Source organism: Manis pentadactyla, chromosome 10 (assembly GCF_030020395.1).
Source record: "Manis pentadactyla isolate mManPen7 chromosome 10, mManPen7.hap1, whole genome shotgun sequence".
Taxonomy (NCBI): Eukaryota; Metazoa; Chordata; class Mammalia; order Pholidota; family Manidae; genus Manis; species Manis pentadactyla.
The window spans coordinates 112895118-112916178 of record NC_080028.1 but is presented as its reverse complement, the minus strand read 5'-3'; the positions used below and the strand labels follow the sequence as shown (position 1 = coordinate 112916178).

The 21061-nt window shown below is 36.7% G+C and overlaps 1 protein-coding gene across 2 annotated transcripts in view; it reads right to left on the bottom strand.

The window, feature by feature from the left end:
* The window catches only part of OTOGL (otogelin like), a 139585-nt gene that overhangs the window by 70424 nt on the left and 48100 nt on the right, over positions 1-21061 (bottom strand). Inside the window, exons 22-29 of one of the 2 annotated variants that reach the window (XM_036912327.2) lie at positions 20911-20963; positions 19188-19350; positions 15248-15355; positions 14347-14485; positions 8601-8735; positions 3647-3796; positions 2969-3088; positions 148-264 (exon numbers count right to left, since the gene is read on the bottom strand). In XM_036912327.2, coding sequence (XP_036768222.2) covers positions 148-264; positions 2969-3088; positions 3647-3796; positions 8601-8735; positions 14347-14485; positions 15248-15355; positions 19188-19350; positions 20911-20963 — 985 coding nt within the window. The remainder of the gene's footprint in view (positions 1-147; positions 265-2968; positions 3089-3646; positions 3797-8600; positions 8736-14346; positions 14486-15247; positions 15356-19187; positions 19351-20910; positions 20964-21061) is intronic. The other variant, XM_036912328.2, reaches the window with a different exon arrangement.

The window sequence follows — 21061 nt, the reverse complement described above, 5'->3', positions numbered from 1 at the left end:
ACAATGGTTAGGTAGTACACCTGAAAAGCCTGCTTGTCTGAAAAGGTACCTGAAAAGGTAGCTGACCTGCTTGTCTCTTTCATTTCAATATTACAGGTACAGTAGAACGCATTTGAATTTGAGAATTCAGTAAAAGTATTCATTTACCACATTACGACAAGGAGCAAAAACATCACTGTACAAGATGGAGCATTCTTTCTTGGCATAAGGAAATTTGCTTTGATGTGCCTCACAGGGTTTAAATGATTCAGTTGGGTTTTCACACTGTTGAAAAAATTTAAGGGAGAAAAGAAAGTTTTTCAAGGAGTGATTTCTGAAGATGAAACCAGAGCAAACAGTTCTGACTCCACCCATCACAGCAGTATTGACTATAGTCTCGGTCTTTCAGACGGACTTGACCTTGAGTCCCGATGCTCAGCCGCCTCAGTGTTAACAGCATATATTATTTTGGAAAACCAATAAACATACTTCCAAAATTATTGTGATATTAGAGAGACAGTAAAGGTAAATAATTTTTAAATTGTCTTAAATGCAGCATTTACATGACTAAAAAAATTACATGAGCAAATGATTTTGTTTCACATTTTCACCTCTTTGATTTCTATCACAAGCCATTCTCTGAGCATCTGTATTTATACAGAAGTTTCTACAGGCTTCCCTCCCATGTACTCAGCAATTTGGTCTCTGCCTCTCTGAAACTGCTGTGGGAAAGGTCATCAACGAGTTTTTCATTAGAGTTGCCCAAACGTGACGGCAACTTTTCAGTCATCTCACTTGCCCTCTCACCCCCTCTGATTCTGTAGCCTGTTGCCCTTCTTGATCATCTCTCCTCATTCACTTTTGGTGGCAACATTTTCTACTGTTTTCTCCTGACTTGCTGGCTGCTGCTCCCCACTCTCCTCCCCCACACCTTCTTTGCAAAGCTTGATCCTCAAACCTGTTTTCCTCATTCTATACTCTTCTCATGGCTTCAACAAGCTGAATATACTAGCAACCTCCAAATTCAAATTTCCAGACCAGATCTCTTTCCTGAATATCAAAAACGGACATTTCCACCTACCTACCTGTCACTTCTTTGTCAACATATCTTAACCTGTACTTATCTTTACACCATTGGCTTGTCCTCATTGTCCCCACCGTCCACTCTCCTCTTTGTTCTGTCTCAGGGAAGAGGACCAGCAAGTGCCCAATAAGCCAGGAAGGTGGAGACTTTCTTGAATTCTCCAGATGCATCCTTCCTACTATAGTCATCCAACAGATGCTGATGATTTAATTCTTAATGTCTCTCAATTTGTATAGCTTTCTAAATCTCCATTGAGTTAACATTTCCAGCTGGATTTTAAGAGCCTTTTACTAGTTGAGGGCCTTTAGCCCAGGTCCTCATATCTTACAGTTCTGCGCCATGCATTCCAGCCATTCCCTACTTCAAACCCTCCACCACTACCATACTGAACTTCTTGAAATTCCCATTAAGCGATCTACTCACTCCACTCTTCTTGAAACCTTCTACAGTCCTGCTCCCCCCTTTGCTGCTATGCTCTTTCCCATCATTTTGCCTTTCAAGCTCCTGGAAGCCTGGCAGGATTCAGCTTGAACTTCCCTTTGACATGAGCCCCACATTATATGTACCTCGATCACAACACCTGCCTCATATTTTCATTGTTAATTCTTCCGCCTTTTCTACTAACCTAGACTCTATAGTCCTAAGAGAAGAGGCTGTGTTTTAGTCATATTATTGTTCACAAAACCTGGGAAACATTAAGTGCTAAATAGAACTTACTGAATGAAAAAATGTTTTTGATTCTCAGCTTTGTTCATTAGGTATGGATAAGATTATACATTATAGTGAATCTAAAATTCTTTGCTCCAAAAATTTAAGTATTATTATAAATTAGTTATTCCTGAATTAATTTTAAGTGGATATGTATAAAATAATTTAAGAACTTCTAAATGCAGTACTAAGATATATGATAGCTGTAATAAAAAGGATTTTGTATCACTCTGTAGAGTAGACGTTTTATACGTCGAAAAAATAAAATCTTCATACTCTTCTTAGACTACACTGAAATATACTGCTTAAATTTTAGTGGATCGGGTAAATGTTTTCCACTAGTTCCCTTTCAATTTTTAGAGGAGATTTTGATATGTTAGGTAAAATAGACAAAGTAGTAAAGCAATTAAACAAATACTGAACAATCAGGAAATTGTTGTGGATGTTCCTTTCAATGAGAAAGAAAAATAAACTAAAAGAAAAAGTAGAATAAAAGAGTAGAATCAATTTCTAATTTGACTCATTTTTTGAGTCCATTCAACCTTTCTCAGTGTGTCCCACAAAACACTATTTCTTGAGAACTCATCCATAAAAACATAGGCTCTGCATCAGTAAGTTTGAGAAACCCTTCAAACACATCCATCCCTTGAAAGTTTAAGAAATCCCTCAAAAAATAAATGTGTCTAATCTAGTTTGTTTGAACTGCTTCCAAAGGTAGTTGACCAGAAATCCACTTCCTATTCCTTGCCACCCACACAAAGCTGTGTCTGGAGAACAAATGGTAAGACATTCTGCCCTCTTGTATTCATTGCTTTGAGTTGGCAAAAGTTACATCACAGAAATATACGCACATTGATAAAGCATTTTGCTATGGAAGGAAAAGCATGAGATTAGAGCATGTGCATTTGAATGTCACCCCTGCTGCTTTCTAGATAATATTACACAAGCCATTTAAACTTCCTGTGCTTCAATGTCTTCATCTACAGTGTGGCAACAACACCCTGTACATCACAAGATTGTCACAGGAGTTCCGTGAGATGGTGAATGTGAAAGCAGTTTACCAACTATGAATCACTATGCAATTACATAAAATAGTATTACCTAAATAAATTTTCCTGTAAGAATCTAACGTTTTAGTGAGTTAATTTACAAAAAAAAAACATGTGTTTGGTTGTGAAATACAAGTATTCAACTTACCTGTCCTAATGCCCAGCTATCTCCAAATACCTGGGCATTTCTCACTTCTAGGTTATTGGATGTGGTCATATCATTTGAAGTACACTTGTCAAAGTTTCCACATAATCCTGATAATTTGTTCTAAAGCAAAAAAAAAAATGACCATAACATATTCTATATTCACTTCAACATTTAAGGACTCAAATTTACCAAAATTGTTTTAAAGATTTGAAGGAGACATTTTAAGAATTTCCACAGTAGCCATTTAAAATATACTCCAGGAAGATGGAATTTCATATCTATTTAATTATATTTAACACTAACTTTAAGTATCAAACAATGTCATGTATATACATGTGTGTGTGTGTGTGTGTGTGTGTATCAGTAATAACTGAATCTGACCTTATTACAAATATCACATAACCATGCTGAAGAGGGTGGAAAGAAATAAACAATCTAAATAACTTTAGATTATAGTTATTTAGACGCTATAAAGCTGAAATGCAAAAGAACTGTGCATGGCACTGTACTCTAGCTGGTAAAGTTTTCTTCACTAAGGTTTGAGCTGATAATTCTGAAAATATAACCTGTTTCTTAAAGGAAAATATCAATCATTTTATTTCCACAACATATTGAAAGGCAAATGTAATTTCATTTCTTGTATCCCATTTGATTAACCTACCAAATAGACTGACTTACCTTCCACTGTGGTCCAACTTTGATATGAATGGTTGTCTTTTTATCCCAAAGAATAGTGATATCTATCTCTGGAAAGTACACTACAATGTAGTACCCTGCTTTCCAAAGCTGGTATGTAGGATTGTCTTCCAGAAGAAAACCTGATTCTTTCTTTTAAAAAAGTGACAATAAAGAAAAAAAATGAATTCCTTGTTCTGTAATGAAAATGTAAACATTAATTAATATGCACCAATAAGTATCCATGAACTAGTATTTTTTGCTCAGCCCTGTCTTTTTCTGAATTCCGTAGTAAAAGGCAAAATAAATGCCAAAAATAGGAAGTAGTTAAAATTGATAACAAGACACAGACTGGTAAATGGGCTCAACTGGAATAAATTAGCAAAAGGAAAAGGTATTTCCGTTATAGAAAAGAGCATAAACAAAGGCATGGGGCACAGAGTACATTAAGGGGATAGACCTGCTGACTTAGAAATTCTGTATTGATGACCAATAAATATGACTTTTTTTTCATACTAAAAGTGTACGATTTTATCTGCATAAATGAAAAGCAGAACAAAAAGTGTGTGTGAACATATACATACATATGTATGTGTGTGTTTACACACACACACACACACACACACACACACACAAGAGATGAATTTCCATTAGAAGGACTTAGGAAGATTTCTTGGAAGGGGAAGGATATGAACTGGTCAGTGAGTAGCCAAACATAGGAGGGTATAAAGGGCTGGGAGTGAGAATGGAGAATAATTCATTCCAAGCAAATGGAATCACTTGAGTAGAAGCACAGAGGCAGTAAGCAGAATATTTGCTCAGGACAAAGGCGAGCACCAAAGGGCTAGAACATGGATTCCAGGACAAGCACGGTCTGAGATCTTTGCAGCCAAGTCACCTATACAATCAAGGGCTGTTATTTTATGTACAAAATGTACTCAACAAAGACTTTTGAATAGGAAAGTGACAAACCATGTTTGTATGTTAAAATAAAACAGTGTATATGATAGAAAGAATACTAGTAGGAACCAACTGGGAAAAATATAGAGCCCCTTCAGCCTAAAGTGAGAAATATGCAATAATAAATTTTAATAATAAATAAAATATTAAAGAATAAATTTTAACAATAAAGTGAGTTCTTTATGACCAGGGGCTGTACTCTATAAAAGATTACATTGAATCTGACACTGAAATGATAATAACTTCAAAAATACATGTTGAGTCAAAGTGAGTAAAACAAATGTAGCCAGAAGCAAAATAAAAATTGTGAAGGAGATATGGAATCCTTTGGTTATTTTTTCTCCCAGTAACAACAAAAGCACAGTTTGGAAATACTATATAGTGGAAATTTTTTATAAATATTCTGTAAGGCATATTAAATATTTTTAGTCATATCCATAAGGAGTTTTCAGTCTCCCAGATCCATATCAAGCTCCTAAATGGTCAGTAGATTGTACATAACAGCACATAGTGTGTAACCATGGATGTTATGAATGCGTTCTTCCTAATCTCACTTCCTTCTCGTCTCACGTGCCATGTTGGGGTTATGTTCTTGGGTGCCTGTGAGGGTCTGCACTCAAACTGGGAGTATTCGTGTGTCTGAGTGAGCAAAGCATTAAATAATAAAGAAAAACATCGTGGCAGGTTAAGAGAGACTACAAAACAAAGGAAAATAATTTTTTTTCTATTTTGAACCAGGGCTGCCACATTTTCCTTCTTCACAAGGTCCATCAAATGTGTAGCCTGCCCTCCCCCTTCAGTCACTCTCTGCCTTAGAGCCTATGTTCTTTTTTCAATTACACTTTTCAGCACCTTTCTATTGCACGATTTGTCTTTGGCTTTATTATCTGTCTTTCCCCCAACCTGAATGTGACTCCTTGAAAGATGCCCTCTGTCAAGTTTATGGTTGTATCAGCTTCTATATCAAGGTGTGTCTCAGGTATTTTTAAACCTTCCCACACAGGCCTATCATAGGTCTCACCCTCTGGCCTGGTCAGCAGCTGTTAAAGTAACTAAGTGGAATAACTGTGGCTCATACCTCATTTTCAATCCAAGAAATACTTTTTCATGTATTTTCCTATTGAAGTTCCCTCAGACTGGTTGACATGCCACTAGAATATAAAATGAATTTTTGGGAGAGGCACCTTTTTATTAGACTCCTTTCAGGTTGGTTTTGCCTCCGTTATCCTGATGTAAAAGCACATCTTTACCATTTGCCTGTAGAGGTAAAATCCTTCCTTTTTATTAAACAGGGCAGTTTACTACAAGAAAAACAATCCTATTTGGTCAAAAATAGATACTGTAGGTACAGCATGGAGAATAAAACCAATGATTCTGTAACATCTTCCTACGCTGACAGATAGTAACCACACTAGTGGGGGTGAGGATTTAATAATGTGGGTTACTCTTGAAACCACTGTGCTGTATACTTGAAACCAGTGCAAGATTGTATATCAACTATACTTTATTTTTTAAAAAAGAGAGATACTGTACTCCTTTTTTTTCCAATTAGGAAGTAAGGATGCTTCTGTTTAGAAGTGTGAGGTAATATGAACTGCCCAAAATAGAGACCCCCAGTTCAGATGAGAATTATATCACTTTAAACAAACTCAAGTGGTATTAGAAAGTTATAAGTATGGAGAATTAAAACAGTTAAAGTACAGCTTAAATGAATTCATAAAATGTTAATATCTTACATAGTTGATAAAATTAGAATTGTGCATTTATTGAAAAAAGTGAGGGCTTTTTCTTCCCCTAAATAAGCAATGCATTTGCCTTAAAATAAATGGCACTTATTTTCACTTTTGATGTTCAAGAAAAAATATCAGCAGGGAATTTGTTATGGTAAAATTATTTTTATGACTTTTCTTCATAATTCACACTTGATAATAAGGCTATTCATCAGCATCTGCATACAGGGTGAAAACTGGAACTTAAAAGTCACACAGAGCTATAACTACCACTTCTAAAATGTGGCAAACTGTCTTTGTAAGGTAGTTTTGCTATTTTCTTTATTGAACACATCATTGTTCTTAGAGAGAACCTTCACCTGTAAATGAATATCCAGCTGATCGCTATCCCAAACTACAGTAATTACTTCAAAAAGGTGTCACCATGACGGTAGAACCTCTGGCTGGCTGGCTGATCTCAGCGTTTCTGACTGTGATAGAAGCTCAGATCTAAGACACTGGTTGCTGGGGCCCAGGAACCAGCTCTTCTAATAAATGTGCCAGAAGATTTTAATGCATAATATTTGCAGACCAAACTGTTGAGAAACACTGACCTAAAATCTCAAGGCAAGGCCACTTTTTAAAGGCCATATGTCAGACCATTTCACTTCTCAATTCCAAAATAGTAAACGCACCTTACACTACTCAAGAACCTCCAGGTTCTGGAACCAGCCTCCTTGTCTGCTGTCCTTGTCACCATGCCCCCTGCATTAAAGCCAGTCTGGACACTCTTCCCTGAATCTCTTTGCTCTGTCATCTCTCCACCATCCCCAAATACATCAACCAAACTAAAGCACAGGTAATTCTACAAACATGCCATTTCGTCTTTCAGCTCTCCTCCTGTCGACATGATCGTTGCTCTGTGCTGATTGCCTTTCTACTCTTTCCTTCTATCTGGCTAATACCCGCTCAGCCTTTAAGACTCAGTTCAGATCGTTTCATCCAGAGCATGTTTTCTGAGCCTTCAAAAATAAACAAGGTAAAGAGCCATTTCTTGAAATCCATAGTTTCACTTAATTCTCATATGAACTTGGAAGTAGATTTTATAATCATCCCAAATTTACTTATGGGAAAGCTGCAGCTTGGAGAGGGTAAGTGAACTTGCCGAAAGTGACACAGCTAGTAGGTGACAGGTTGATCAGAGAGCCTAAGTGGATACTGACCAACCCCACCCACCAAACCCACAGTCGATGCTCGTAACAACAACCCCGAACTTCTAAGGGTGGCTGACGCCTTCTCAGGGATTCCCATGCTGTCCTAGACACACTCCTGCCCTGCAGCACATCAGCTGCTCACCTTATTTCTTTGCTCGTATCCCTTCCGAGTATAAGTTCCCTGAGGGCAAGAATGGTGTCTTCACTGCTGTCATCACAGCAATTAACATGGGTTTGGGGACATAGAGACATTGGATGAATGAATGGATTAATTTGTTCTTTCAGACTGGGCAGGCTCCAAGGACACAAAAACTGACAAGGAAGACAGTGGTCCCAATTGTCACAGAACTCACCAACAAATGGAGAAGACGGGTAACCACACAAGCCATTCACTAAAGCGTGAGGCGTATCCTAACCGAATGCTGAGGGCATGAGGAGGAGGGACCTGTAGGACGTGAGATAAGACCTATCATATAAGAATAAGATAAATGCAAGGTTGATCCATGTGGGAGCAATGACATTCATGAGATGAGAAAAGGAATACAGAGCATTTGAAGAACCAATAAAAAACTCCAACTTCTGCAACATAGGCTTGAAGCAGAAAGTGATGAGAAATGCGGCAGAAGAGGTACACCTGGCCGGACTGGTGAGACCTTGTAAAGCCAATGGGAAATCATTTGAAAGTTTTGAAGTGCAGGCATGACAGGAGATTGGATTTCTATTTCAGAAAAACGACCCTGGCCACAGGGTGGCAGAATGGATTAGAGGGGACGAACTAAGACCAGAAGCCGAGAGTCTACTTGGGAGGACACTGAAGTACTCTGGGTAAGAGGTAGTGGCTATTCGGGCCAGAACGGGAATGAAGGAAACAAGAAAGATTTGGAATTCAGAGAAGCAGAATGTATACAGTAGAGACAAGTCAAGTATGATTTACTGAAGCCATAGAAAATGACAAAGAAAAAAAATCCAAATCTAGTAACCACTCACAGAGAAAAATACCCTCAAATTGTTTCTGTTTTACTTTCAGTAGCTTCAGGACAAGTTAAATGATCCTAAAAGAAATAAATCACTAACCTGTTTGTAAGGAGTATCATTCAGGTAAATTTCAGTGTCCCCAACTGAAATCAAAACACTTTTAGAACAAACAATATCATTGTCAAAGCATTTCTTGTTCTGGGCAATGACAGATATATCTGAATCATGTGCACCCTGAAATGTAAAAAATATTACATTAATGCAAATGTATACTATATTTTTTAGTTTTTTATTAACAAATCTTTGAAAAGACCAAGATTTACAATGAACTGTGTTGAAATTGAAATACAACTTACCTCTAAAATAAAAATCATTTTGATCTAATCATGTGAAGAATTTTATAAAAGTATACCAAGATAGCTCAGTCTGTAAACATTTGTCCCTAGTAGCTTCTGTTAAAATTATGTTCCACCAAAGCTGTCTGTCCATCTTATTATTACGGCAAATTTAACAACCAGGTTTTTTTCAATAAATACCCAGCAAGACATGTCACTTAGGGGACTTTTAAAAGAAATATTTCCACATTAGACAGCATTTTTTATTTTCGGGACTTTTCTGGCTAAATAATCATTTGCTTACAAGTTGAAAGTTGAAATAGACACAAAACCTTGGTACATGTTAGTAAATAAAATAATGTATATCATTTGAAGGGTTCCTTTGAATTTTATACAAGTCTCATTTAATTCTTATGATTATTTTGATAAAATAGAATAATTATTTTATTATTATCTCCGTTGTGCAGATCAGAAAACAAGAGTTAAGAAGAATGAACTGTCCAAAGTCACTTAGCGAAATGAGGGCGTGAAAAGAGTTCAAAACCCTAAAATTTTGTTACTTTGCCACTGGTAGAGGAATGAGAAAGTGCCTAGCAATGGCTGGGGAGAAAGTCAAGGGTAAGTCCTAGGGCATTCTCGGTCTCAGAGAGTATCACTGAAACCCAAATCCACCCCACCGGCTCTCAGCTCTCCTTCACCTTCTTTTGGCCACAACCCACTCCATCCACTAAGAACACTCTCTAGAATCAGTTTCTGATTTTGTATCTCAGCTTCATGGATGTGCTTTTGTAGTACTACAGACCCTGGAGGTTCCTTATAAAATGTTTTTGAGTATCTGTATTTTTCTAGAAAGAAAACTTATGGTTTTCATCAAATTTTGAAATGGTCTTCATCCCTTTGAAAGTTAAAAGCCACGCTGCTCTGACAGTCTTTCCACTAACTTGTAGAAGGCGGTAATTTCATCAGAAGGAAAGTTAGCATTTCTTTTTGGACTCCATGTCCAATTCTCGAGGGGTTCTTCCTGAAGCCTTTTCATTTTTAGATATATTATGGGGAACTGTTTATTTTCAAAGTGAATAAAGTTTTTCAATGTTTGGAAATCAGACAGGTCTTGATATAAATTCTCCACATGCAGTTTTTCCTATCGTCAGCAACATGAACACTAGCTCAATATATCTCTTTGTTTGGCCAAATTCTTCCTGTCTTATCAGTAATTACTATAGCATAGTGCCTAAAGGACAGGATTGCAGCAAATGGTGTTGACGGAGTGATTAACACATCCCTCTCTGACCCATTTTCCTCTCCTTCACAGAAGAGCTTCTGCTTGTTCTTAAACAATCTTTTTGCAAAGCATTGGCTAAATTTTGTGAAGAATAATAATAAAGGTCATTAAGACTGTTACGGCATTGTACTCCTCGAAACAATAATGCCACACTCTTCTGCTCCTATGACCAATATTCAAAGGAGTAAAAAATGTATATAATTCATGGTTTTGTTTGGCTCTCTCTGGGGAAAACTTACTTGGATTAAGGGACGTGAAAACCTAGCTGAAAGGCTTTCTATTGCCATTACGTTTCTATTGCTATTCATTAAAATGCTTTAACGTTAGCTTTATTTTTTTATATTAACTGAGAAATAGCATGCAATATTCTACATTCTATGGTCTGCCTTGTAATATCATGTTATGCTGACAGTAATCTGAAACAGTATCAGTTCTTAAGAGTCACATTTGTACAATTTCCATTTCTAATGTATTTCAAGAAATATTAGATTTGGAGATAATGCCACAGAGTTGTTAAGCAACATAGTAAATAATGAATATAAAGCTAAAGGAAAAGGGTCAGTATCAATGTGCCACATGGATTCTTCAAACTCTTTATTCTTAGGTACTGAAAACATTCATGGAGAATATTCCTCAAGTGATTCTCAAGCATAACATGTCAGCACCTCTCAAGGTATAGAGTATATTATTTACTCAACATGTTACTGTAACACTTGTCATAGCTTCAGCCCCTTATAAGGGTAACTATACTCAATGCACATGGCTTCACACCATCATAAAGTCGAAACCCATAACTCCAACCATTGTTAAGTTGGAGGTGATCTGTATAGGACCTGACACACAGATATCGTACAAGAAATATTCATGTAAGAAATGAAATTTGAGAGTGATGAAATTAGAAGGGGTTTTAGAGGTTTAAGGAGAGCATTGCAGATTTGAGATATCACCTGAAGAGAATATTGAGAAACCTAATCTAGAACAAATTATAAGAAAAAACCTAGCAGTAGTTGGTGGCTGTCATTGATTAATGGGAGTAGAAATCTGAGAATTGGGATATTACATTTCCTATTTTTGCTGAGGACATCCAGTGTTCTGTCTCTTTTTCTTTGGGTTTACAGCACAGATCAAGGCCCTGTTTTGTTTCTCATCCCTTTCTACTCTTAAACAAGTCTTACCTTAGGAAATACAATTATGTGTGACCTTTGTCCTAACTTTGCTTCAACACACTTAAAAAATAATGTGCTATATTCCAGGTGCTATTTACAATAAAGGGTAAATAGCCTCCAAAATGAATGAAACATCAGAGAATCTGAAATTTTAAAGTTTGACAAACATCAATTTGGCAAGTACTTACTCTGTCCTAGAACTAGGTTGCATTTAAAACTCCACAATCCAGAGATGGGAAAAAGAAAAGAAAAAGGACTGTTGTATCTCCTCAAATGTGACCATCAAGTAAAATTACACTTTTAAAATAAAGTTGAGTAAGTGTTCATTTTTTTCAAGTCCAACCAGCAAATAAAAGAGAAATTTGTATGAATTAGATTACTAGATCCTCCAGGGCCCAAAGAAATAAACGGTAAGTTTTCCCACCTAAAAATGCCATACAAATAACAAAGAAAAGCCTGGAATTTGTAATCAAGACAAGGAGGAAAGAGAGCTCCTTGACAAGGAAGAATATTGAAACTGCTGGTCACAGAAGTGATTCCTGACACTAAAAATCAGCAAGTAACTGAGTGGTGCCGGCAGCCCTTGCATCCTCCTCAAAGGAAATGATGACACTTCCCCCTGCCCCCGCCCCCGCCATGCCAAAAAATAAAAAGAAGAAGGTTCTGCCTTGGGAAAGCTAGGCAGATGGAGTAAGTGAAAATGTGCATATATCTTAACTGAAGAAAAATTAAAGCAGAAAAAAATCCAAGAGTTGAGAAATTTACTATCTGGCATGATAATATTTCAAGACCATGAAAATTAGACTGCAGTGGTTAGTCACCAATTTGTCTTTGGCATGCTCCACAGTCAAATAAAATATTTCTTGGTTTATCAACTATATATTGGTCAAATTATCCTAACCATTTTGGGGGCCTGGTTTGGGTTTTAAAAGTGCCCATTACAATATAGTAAATAATTCACTAATATAATTCTAATTAATTATTAATGGCAGTCTCCCTTAATTACCAAATCAAAATCAGTAAAAGTTAAGTTCTGATGTGCATTTTTCATAAACACATTATCTTTTTAAAGAACAGTATTAAAGAAATAAGAATACTTCTGTTTGGGCAGAAACAAAAGACACAATTACAGAACTTGAAAATTTAGACTTTCAGTATTCTTAATATCTTAATCTTACTATCTTACTACATGAACCCTAATGACAGGTCTTATCCAGATATTAAATTAGTGATACAAATTTCACTGTTCACTAAAAAATTGGAAGAATATTTCCTGGGACATGTCTTCTCATATCCAGGAAGACATATCTTAATACAATTTGAAACTGAACATGATATATTAATTTTTAATGGAAGGATATTATTGCAAATTACAGTGATGGTAGGAAATTAGGTTTATAAAGCCTAAAAGCCAAACATTAATGGCTCTTGCCTGCTAAATAGAATGGCACTGTTGTATTGCAGCACCAATAAAGAATCAAGTAGCATCAAACACAAGACTTTTCTTTCATTTTGTCAGCAGTCAGAATTAAGACAAATATTCTGCCTGAAATACTTTTGGTACAACCACTGTTTGAAAATAGAATAGTAAATACTATGATTTCTCTACAGTGAAGGCAAATGAGGGATTAAGGAAAAGCAAGGTAGAGCACACAGATTGAATAAGTAGTAAGTGTTCCAAAATGCCCAGCTTTTTTGCAAAATGACACAGGGAGGAAAAAAGAAATTAAGACATGATCTCTATCTTCAATGCTTTAAAATTTTCTTAGAGAAATATCCTAATATCAAGTATATAGATTTAACATGGTTTTCATTTAATAGGCCCTAAAATTGTTCATTACATGAATGAAATGATAACGCATGAGCAAGGATCATTGTCACACATTGGAAAATGTTTGCAGAGATGTCTATACATGGATAAGGTTTTAAATGCTTTTAGTAAATACTTTTAAAGGACTTTTTTCCATTCACATAATGAAAATAAAGTTTGGCAGAATTTTTGTTTTACTGCTTAAAATGATACCATAAAAAGCATCTTTAATGAACATTAGCCATATACCCAATAAGAACATGTCATGTGTGGTGTGATATTGTCAAAGATACTTCCTTTTTTCTGGATGTGACTTAAAGTTCACTATTCAGAAGAAGAGGAGAGTATAAAAAATGATGAAAATCAGCTTTTTAAGAAGAAACTTCATCTTTGCTACTCAAAGAGTTGTTAAACGTGGAACACTGGGGTAGCTTGTTAAAAATGCAGAATCCAAGGTCCTGCTCCAAACCCATGGAATCAGAATCTGTACTGTAACATTTCCACATGACGTGCATAGTCACTAAAGTTTAAGCTCTGCTCTGCAACCTCATGTTGAAGGGATATATATGCATTTAGAACAAACATTGGATTGCTAGTTAAGTGTAATCTTGTGGTTTCCACTCTCTAGTAGAGACTGTTAAAAAGTTGAACAAGTAATTTTTCAGCTGTTACAATGCAGCTGTCATTGAGCTGGTCCTCTGGGGAACCCAAAAGAAGTGTAGCACATAGTTCTGAGTAGAATGGTACACAATCTAGCTGAGCACATGTAAAATATTTAGAATATAACGTGCTTGCTTTGGACGCAATGACTTTAAATACAACAAAATGCATGGACAGGGCAGATAAATGTGAGCTGGAAATGTCACTCAGGTACAAAAAATAACCTGAGAAAAGACAGAGAGGAAAGCCAGAGCTAAGAGAACCTTGAAAAATTAGCATGGGAATTTTGACCCCATGGAGGCTGGCAAGTGGTAGTCACTGTTTCTTAAAAAGCAATGACAGGAGAACAATATAGGTCTAGAAAGATTAATAGATTGAGGAACTGTACTCTTGTAGGGATGAATGTGAGTCAGAAAGACAGCCTAGAAGTTGAAGGTCAGAGCCATACAAGTCAAGGAAATGTTTAAATTTGCCCTTCTTCTACAGGTTTTGTTAATGACATGGATTTGATACACCATAGATCGGCATACTTGATTTTTTTTTTACATTGTCTTTACATAAGTGCAAATAAAATTAAGTAATTATGACATACCTTTATCAAAAATACCTGGCAATCACTGATGTAGTCATACTCCAGTCCGTCAAAAGAATAATAATGTCGGTCCCCATATATTGTGCACACTGCTGGGCATGGATAATATGTGCAATTGAACATTCCCCGTCGACAAACACTATTAGAAAGTAACATTAGTTAATTTCTGAGACATATGGCTCTAATAGTGTTCTTCAAGTGCTATAAACCTCGAAAGGTTTGTATGCAAGAGCATCCACTAAACTGATAGCTCTTACAAATATTACCAATTCATTCTAATAACATTTGTTACACTGACAAAGTAGGCATGTAGTGATCACTTTGTTTAAATATATTATCGGACCCCACCACCAAGCCTAGAAATTGTTTTGGGATCACACTGAAAACAGATATTGGAATAAAAAATTGAAGATAGACCTGCTGGTAGCCAAAAGACCACAGTCCCATCTCCTTTATTTGAGCCAATTTAAATGCATTAGACATGACATTGTTTGTGAGCTTCAAACATTTATCTACATTTTAAGGAATGAAATTTTAATTTTATTTTATGTTTATTGTTTTGGCTTATTTCCAGACAGAAAACCTTCCATTAAATGTGGTCTTCTGTTTGGAATGTTTATCACTTTCTTATAAACTTGAGACATCTTTTCCTATTAATATTTCAAATTGTCATATTGCACACACTTCTGCTGGGCGGAACAAATAAATATATACAAAAATAGTGGTATGGCACCCCCATAGATACTAGCTCTCCACCAACTGCTGAATGCCTTTAAAATCTCATTTACTCAGGCTTGATTTTTTTTTTTTTCTGAAGTCAGTCACATAAAGTAAATACGAGATAACCAACATCAATACAGTTGCTTAGGAAAATGTTTGTGAAATAAATAGGTCTCGTTACCAGGTATAACACGGTGTAGCAATCACTTCTCCTGAGAGGTATTCCCAATCTTTCCACATACATGGACAGCTTTCAGGGACATAACAGTTTCCTTTGTGCTCTGCCATGCTTCCAAATAAATAAGTAAATGCTATTTAATGTAAACTACTAATTTCAGTTTTTAAAAAAAATCGGTTATCTTGTCATTATCAACACCATTTATATTTATTCAGCTCTTGCAACCATGTTCTACCTGACTTACAAAGGCGTTGAATCTAGTTTTCCTCCCCCTTTTTTCCACACAGTACCTATAATATCACAGAGTCAATAAATGCCAGGCAAATGGCTGGATGCGATATTTCAAACATCTGTTTATCACAACACAATTAAAGGGAGACAGAAGGTAAAAATTCTGAATAAGGTGAGCTATTCTGAAAAAAACATTTAAAATATGAGGAACCCTTTCTTCAATATGTGCTACTTTATAGAAAAGAGCATGTGGGTCTAACAACTTTGTGATGGGACAGTGAATTATGAGAACATTTTATCTTGTAAAACAGAGTAATTAAAAGCTTTTTTTGTAAGTGCTTAAATCTAATATCATGAGAATTTAGCTTCGGTGTGTTTTGAATAAAGAAACCATTATATCAAGTGTTTCACATTCCTTATTTTTAAAAATTTAACATATCTAGTTTTGAATATTGGTTTCCTTTGAAGTGTTATTTCCTTCTTGAAAGATTAACCCAGGAAAAAATATCTTACAATACCTGTGAATGTAAAAATGTAATCTAAGTCATTTCTTATCATCTTAAAGGGAGAATTAACTTTGTTGTGTTATCAAAATATTTTGAATGGAAGATTAAATAGATACACATTACATATATATATTGTAATACCCTTAACATAAATATATACATTTTTTTAATATTCTTAAATATTTTTCTCAAAAATTAGTTTCATAAACAATTAAAATACTAATAATAAACCATAATATAATTTACATAAATAATATGGTTATAATATAACAAAATAATAATAGATGAAACGTAATAGTAAATTAATTTACAAAGCTGCTAAAAAAAGATAAAAGATAATAGAAATCTTTTCCTAAATTTGCTTTACAATGCTATAATTCAGCACTATCAAAATAACATACAAGTCAGGAGTCCTGAATTGCTACCTCTTCTCTCGAATAGAAATGATCACATATGTTCCCCGGAGTTCCCTCTCATAGACCTTCTACCACACTACTGTTCATTGTATATGTTATCCATCAGACCTTAAGCTCCACTCAGGAAGACCAAGAACATACTGTTAATGTCTGGGTCCCAATGTCTAGCACAGGGAAGATAGTCGTTGAATAAAGGTGAATAAACGAGCCCATCTGTATAAACCCTGCATGGTCACATTTGGATTCCTTACTCTCAGACATCACTGCCCTAGGATCTGCAATTTCTCACCTCTACCCTCCCAAACTTCCAGCCAGTTTCCCTGAGCATTCTCCTCTGCCTAGAAAACCTTTGTCCTGCCCAGCTCTGCCTGAAATACTTCTCTTCATTTAAGACTCAACTTTGTGCAATCTTTTCAGTGTAATCTTTTATGTCCGACACTCCCGATATGTAGCAATCTGTACAGACCTTTATGGGAGGATTCATCACAGTGAACTGCAAGTACTTCATTAAATGTGTAACAGAGATAATAACAACTACTACTAATATTTTTGAGTGCTTGCTATGGCCCAGCCACTATTCTAACCACTTTTAAACACATCACTAACTCATCTAATCCTAGTAACAATCTCAGAAGGTAGATTCTAATATTATCTTATAAATGTATTTTAGTCCCTCCTGTCCTGTAGCTTAACTCATTAGGTGCTTCATAAACACTGGTGTTTAGCAAACGGATGTGTCACCTAAGTGAACCACAGTCCCTGTACGCCAGCCAAAGCGGAGCGTTTAAGGGGTTCTGCTGGTGGCTGGTGATTTCTTCATAACTAATCAGAACTGGAAGAAGAAAGGAGAAAGCTCTAAGTCACTGTAAATTATCTGCTTCAAGCCGGTTTGAGCAATGGGATAAACAATAAAATAAACATTTACTGAGACCCTACTTTAGGACTCGTATACTGGAACCCTATGAAGTGAATGTTAACATACCCATTATAAACCCAAGATGTTAAAGATTCAGAGGCCTCACGTAACGGGCCCCAATGTACTTAGGCTTTGAAGGAGGAGGGCCAGCATTTGAACCCACTATGTTACTTTCAGTTTCTTTCATCCACAGTGAATTCTAAACTGAGGTACCTGGACCTTTTGTACACAGTGAACCACTGGCACTATGAAGAACTCCATGAAAACAGCTGATACTGGGCTAGTGTCCTAAAATAAACCAGCCAGGGTCACATGCAAGATAATCCCAATCACATTCCCATAAACAACTTTACAATAAAACTTTCGTGTAGCAAAATTATTTCCAAATCAGTCAGAAGCCTCTTTTGAGTTGGAATAGAGCCTTAATTCCAACTCTATTTATTTCTATGCAGTAAGAGAAGGTGGGAGAAAGTTTCTTGAAGTTTTTGTAATGAAATTAGGCCAGCAAATAAATAAATCATTGTTGAACTAAAAGTCACAGGTGACAGAAAATAGATATGTTTTTTAATAATAGCATCAACCACAAGTATATGAAACAAAATCAGGACGTAGCTTTATCTAATCAGCCACGCATCCTTGAGTCTGAATCAAATCAAATAAATGAAGCAGTGCTGTCGGTTTCAATTATTTCACCATAACAAAGGATTATTTCCCTTGTCCTTTTTACAAAAATGTCTTCCTTGCTCACCTGCTCTATGGCCTGATTTCTACCTGCCTTTGTTTCCCATGCACGGGCACTGGCTCTGTCTACCTCCTCCTATGCCCTCCCTCCGAACACATTGGTACAGCCCCAAGTTATTTAGCTCTTCAACCTCTTTCAGATGGGGGCCTCTGAGGCAAATGCAACTCTCCTGGGAAAACAGACCACAAAACCTCTCTCTTCTTTGCTCGTGGCTTATGTGAACTGAGCCCAGGAACCCCTTTGTGTGAATATGCTCACCAAGGAAGAATGGGTGACTTGTTTGCCTTCTGCGGCCCTCCCCGACTTGAGCACTGTCTCTATCATGACCAGGAAAGGGAGAGCCAGTGAGGCCAAATCATATGTGTGCCTGCAAGGAAGGTCATAGCCACCAGATTCTGTATTGCCTCTCACATGTGCTAGACGTTCCTGCTATTAAAGGAAATCTGCACAGGTAGGAGTAGATTATGCTGCTGTAAAATAGTAACTCATATTTATTGAATACACAGACATACACGTACAACACACCATATCTCACAAACCTACCTGAGGCTTAAAGGGAACTTGCAGAAAAATCACTCAGCTCACGTTGGTAGAACTGGGACCTGAACCACTGGGTATCTGAAGTCAGCGCTCCCTCTGTTAACCCCCTGCCCTATGTAACCTCACCATAGAATTTTCTATAACATCCATTAAACAAAGCAGTTGACATCACTAGTATAACTTATCAGCAACAGTGACAGCATAACAGAATACATAAAAGATATGCCCTCAGAGTGTGTGGAATGAACAGTGGCTCATTATCACTCTCAAAATTGCCGTTGAAGCAGGAGATAAATGCGAAGTTCATCCTGAAATGAAATCTGTCCTCAGTTCTTTGCACCACCTTAATAACACTGCCTATATAACATACATGCAACATTATTTCATCATATGTAATATATAATAGTTTAAATATAACATGTGATATGTAACATTAGCAGAGCAAAATAATTACAATAGTCTTTGTTACCAACTCCATGTAAACCACCAGTCAGAACAGCAGCTTTAGCTATTTCTGTAAAGTTTTTTAAAGAGCTCTTGTATTTTTTGTCAAATCCTGAATATTCTATATATATATTTTTTAAAGGCTTACCCTGGAGAGCAAACGCAGCCACTTATACAGGGTGAGGATGGGGCGCAAGTGAAGTTCATGGCCAGGTTTGCACATGTAGTCTCACAATTTACACCACCAGCTGGTAATTCAGGGTCAGGAAACCTGCAGTCGAAATACTGTTTTCCCTCGGGACAGGCATGAACTTCAGAGGCAAGGCACAGACAAAATGCTCTTAACTTTGTATTTGCTCCATAGTCAAATAATCATATTGACATGCATTTGTCATAAGAACAGAGTTCACTATAGAATATTTTACCAGCTATTATTAGATGCTGCTCTTAGTCTGTGATGTTTGGTTGATGAGATTACACACATCCAGCTAACTTCTCTTCAGTCACCTCAATTCCTAAAGCCTATTCTGAGTTTGAAAACTTCACTTTTCTTCCATAAGGCAATAACTAGTATATACCTTTCTGAGTTCAAGAAACAGGGTGTTTTGATTAATTCAAATGTGTATTTTCAAGTTTTTTGAGAACCAACAATATAGTATACGTAAACTTTTACGAAGCCATGTGGTTGCAATGAACACATGACACTCTTAGATTTTGCTTCCCCTCTGAGTCTTTGTTTACATCAGTCCTCATTATACTGCAGAAGTACAGAATTGGACATAATTACAGGCAGGGCTGGTGGTACATATTCTTCCAGAAAGTCTTGGGCTCAGGGGGATGAAATAAGTCCCTTATTTGGGGCCAAAGGGATCAATCTTGTGGAATCCTCTGTGAGAAGTCTGTCTACCTTCTTTCCCTCTGAGCCACCCTGAAACAAACGGGGCAAAGCAGGAATGGCCCAGTTGCTACTGAATGTGTGTGTGGTCCATGAACATACCCTATAAAGAAGCCCTAGACAGCCTGAGTCCTTATAGAGTAAATCCAGGCACATAATTCAAAGTGAATTAATATCTACATAACCATGCAAATAAATAACAAACCAATACCTCACAGTTTACCTGCTTACACACTTTCTGTCCATGAAAATCAGTGAAAGTAGTATTGTTTATTATTTGCCTAGAATTTCTCCACTGAAAATTTGAGACTTTCTTATGGTAAAAGCAAATAATATATAGGGTTCCTTAATATATAGAATCTCCAGGGATGACCTCCAGTGTAAAATGGCATTCTGATGAGAGATGGCAGTAGATGTCATTTTGCGAGCCATTTTTAATTGATGGCTGTTAGTCCTAGAGCCATACCACTGCTAATGTAGCCCAAGACTGGCACTGCTGTCACGTTGGCATTGAGATAAATGTAGCATCTCAAGCGTCATCCCCTGACCTCCTGAACCAGAATCCATTTTCTAACAGCTTCCCCAGGTGATAGTGTGCAAATTAGAATCTGAGAAATGCTGGTCTGGAGTAGGTGCCCCACTGATGTTGCCCAGTGGGTCACAACAGGTGCCTGGGTACATGTCCCTAAAGCCCCTGGGGTGGTTCTGGGACAGGCACTGTCTAGGCAACATACCTGGGTTAATCAGCTCTGCCCCTAAGCAACTTTATGATACATTCACCCCCGACTGCCCTACAAATATAATTCTCAATGTGAAAAAAATTAGCTACCATTGGAGCACTGTGTTGAACATTCCCAAAGTTGTATTCATGCACATTGGCGAGGAGAAATAAGACGGGATTTATGACTTCTGCCAGAAAGGGTGGGCAGAATTAGAGCCACTTTCTCCTTAAAGGAAACGTCTCCCTAGGCCTTACCAGTAGAGGGCGTTGCTGGTTCATCACATTGCACAGTCCCATTTGCACACTGGCTGATGGAAGCAAACATAGTTAGTGTATGAACCCAAACCTTACTTTTTCTGTATTTCAAAAGCAACTTAATGTGCAAGAATTTACTGAGTACATATAC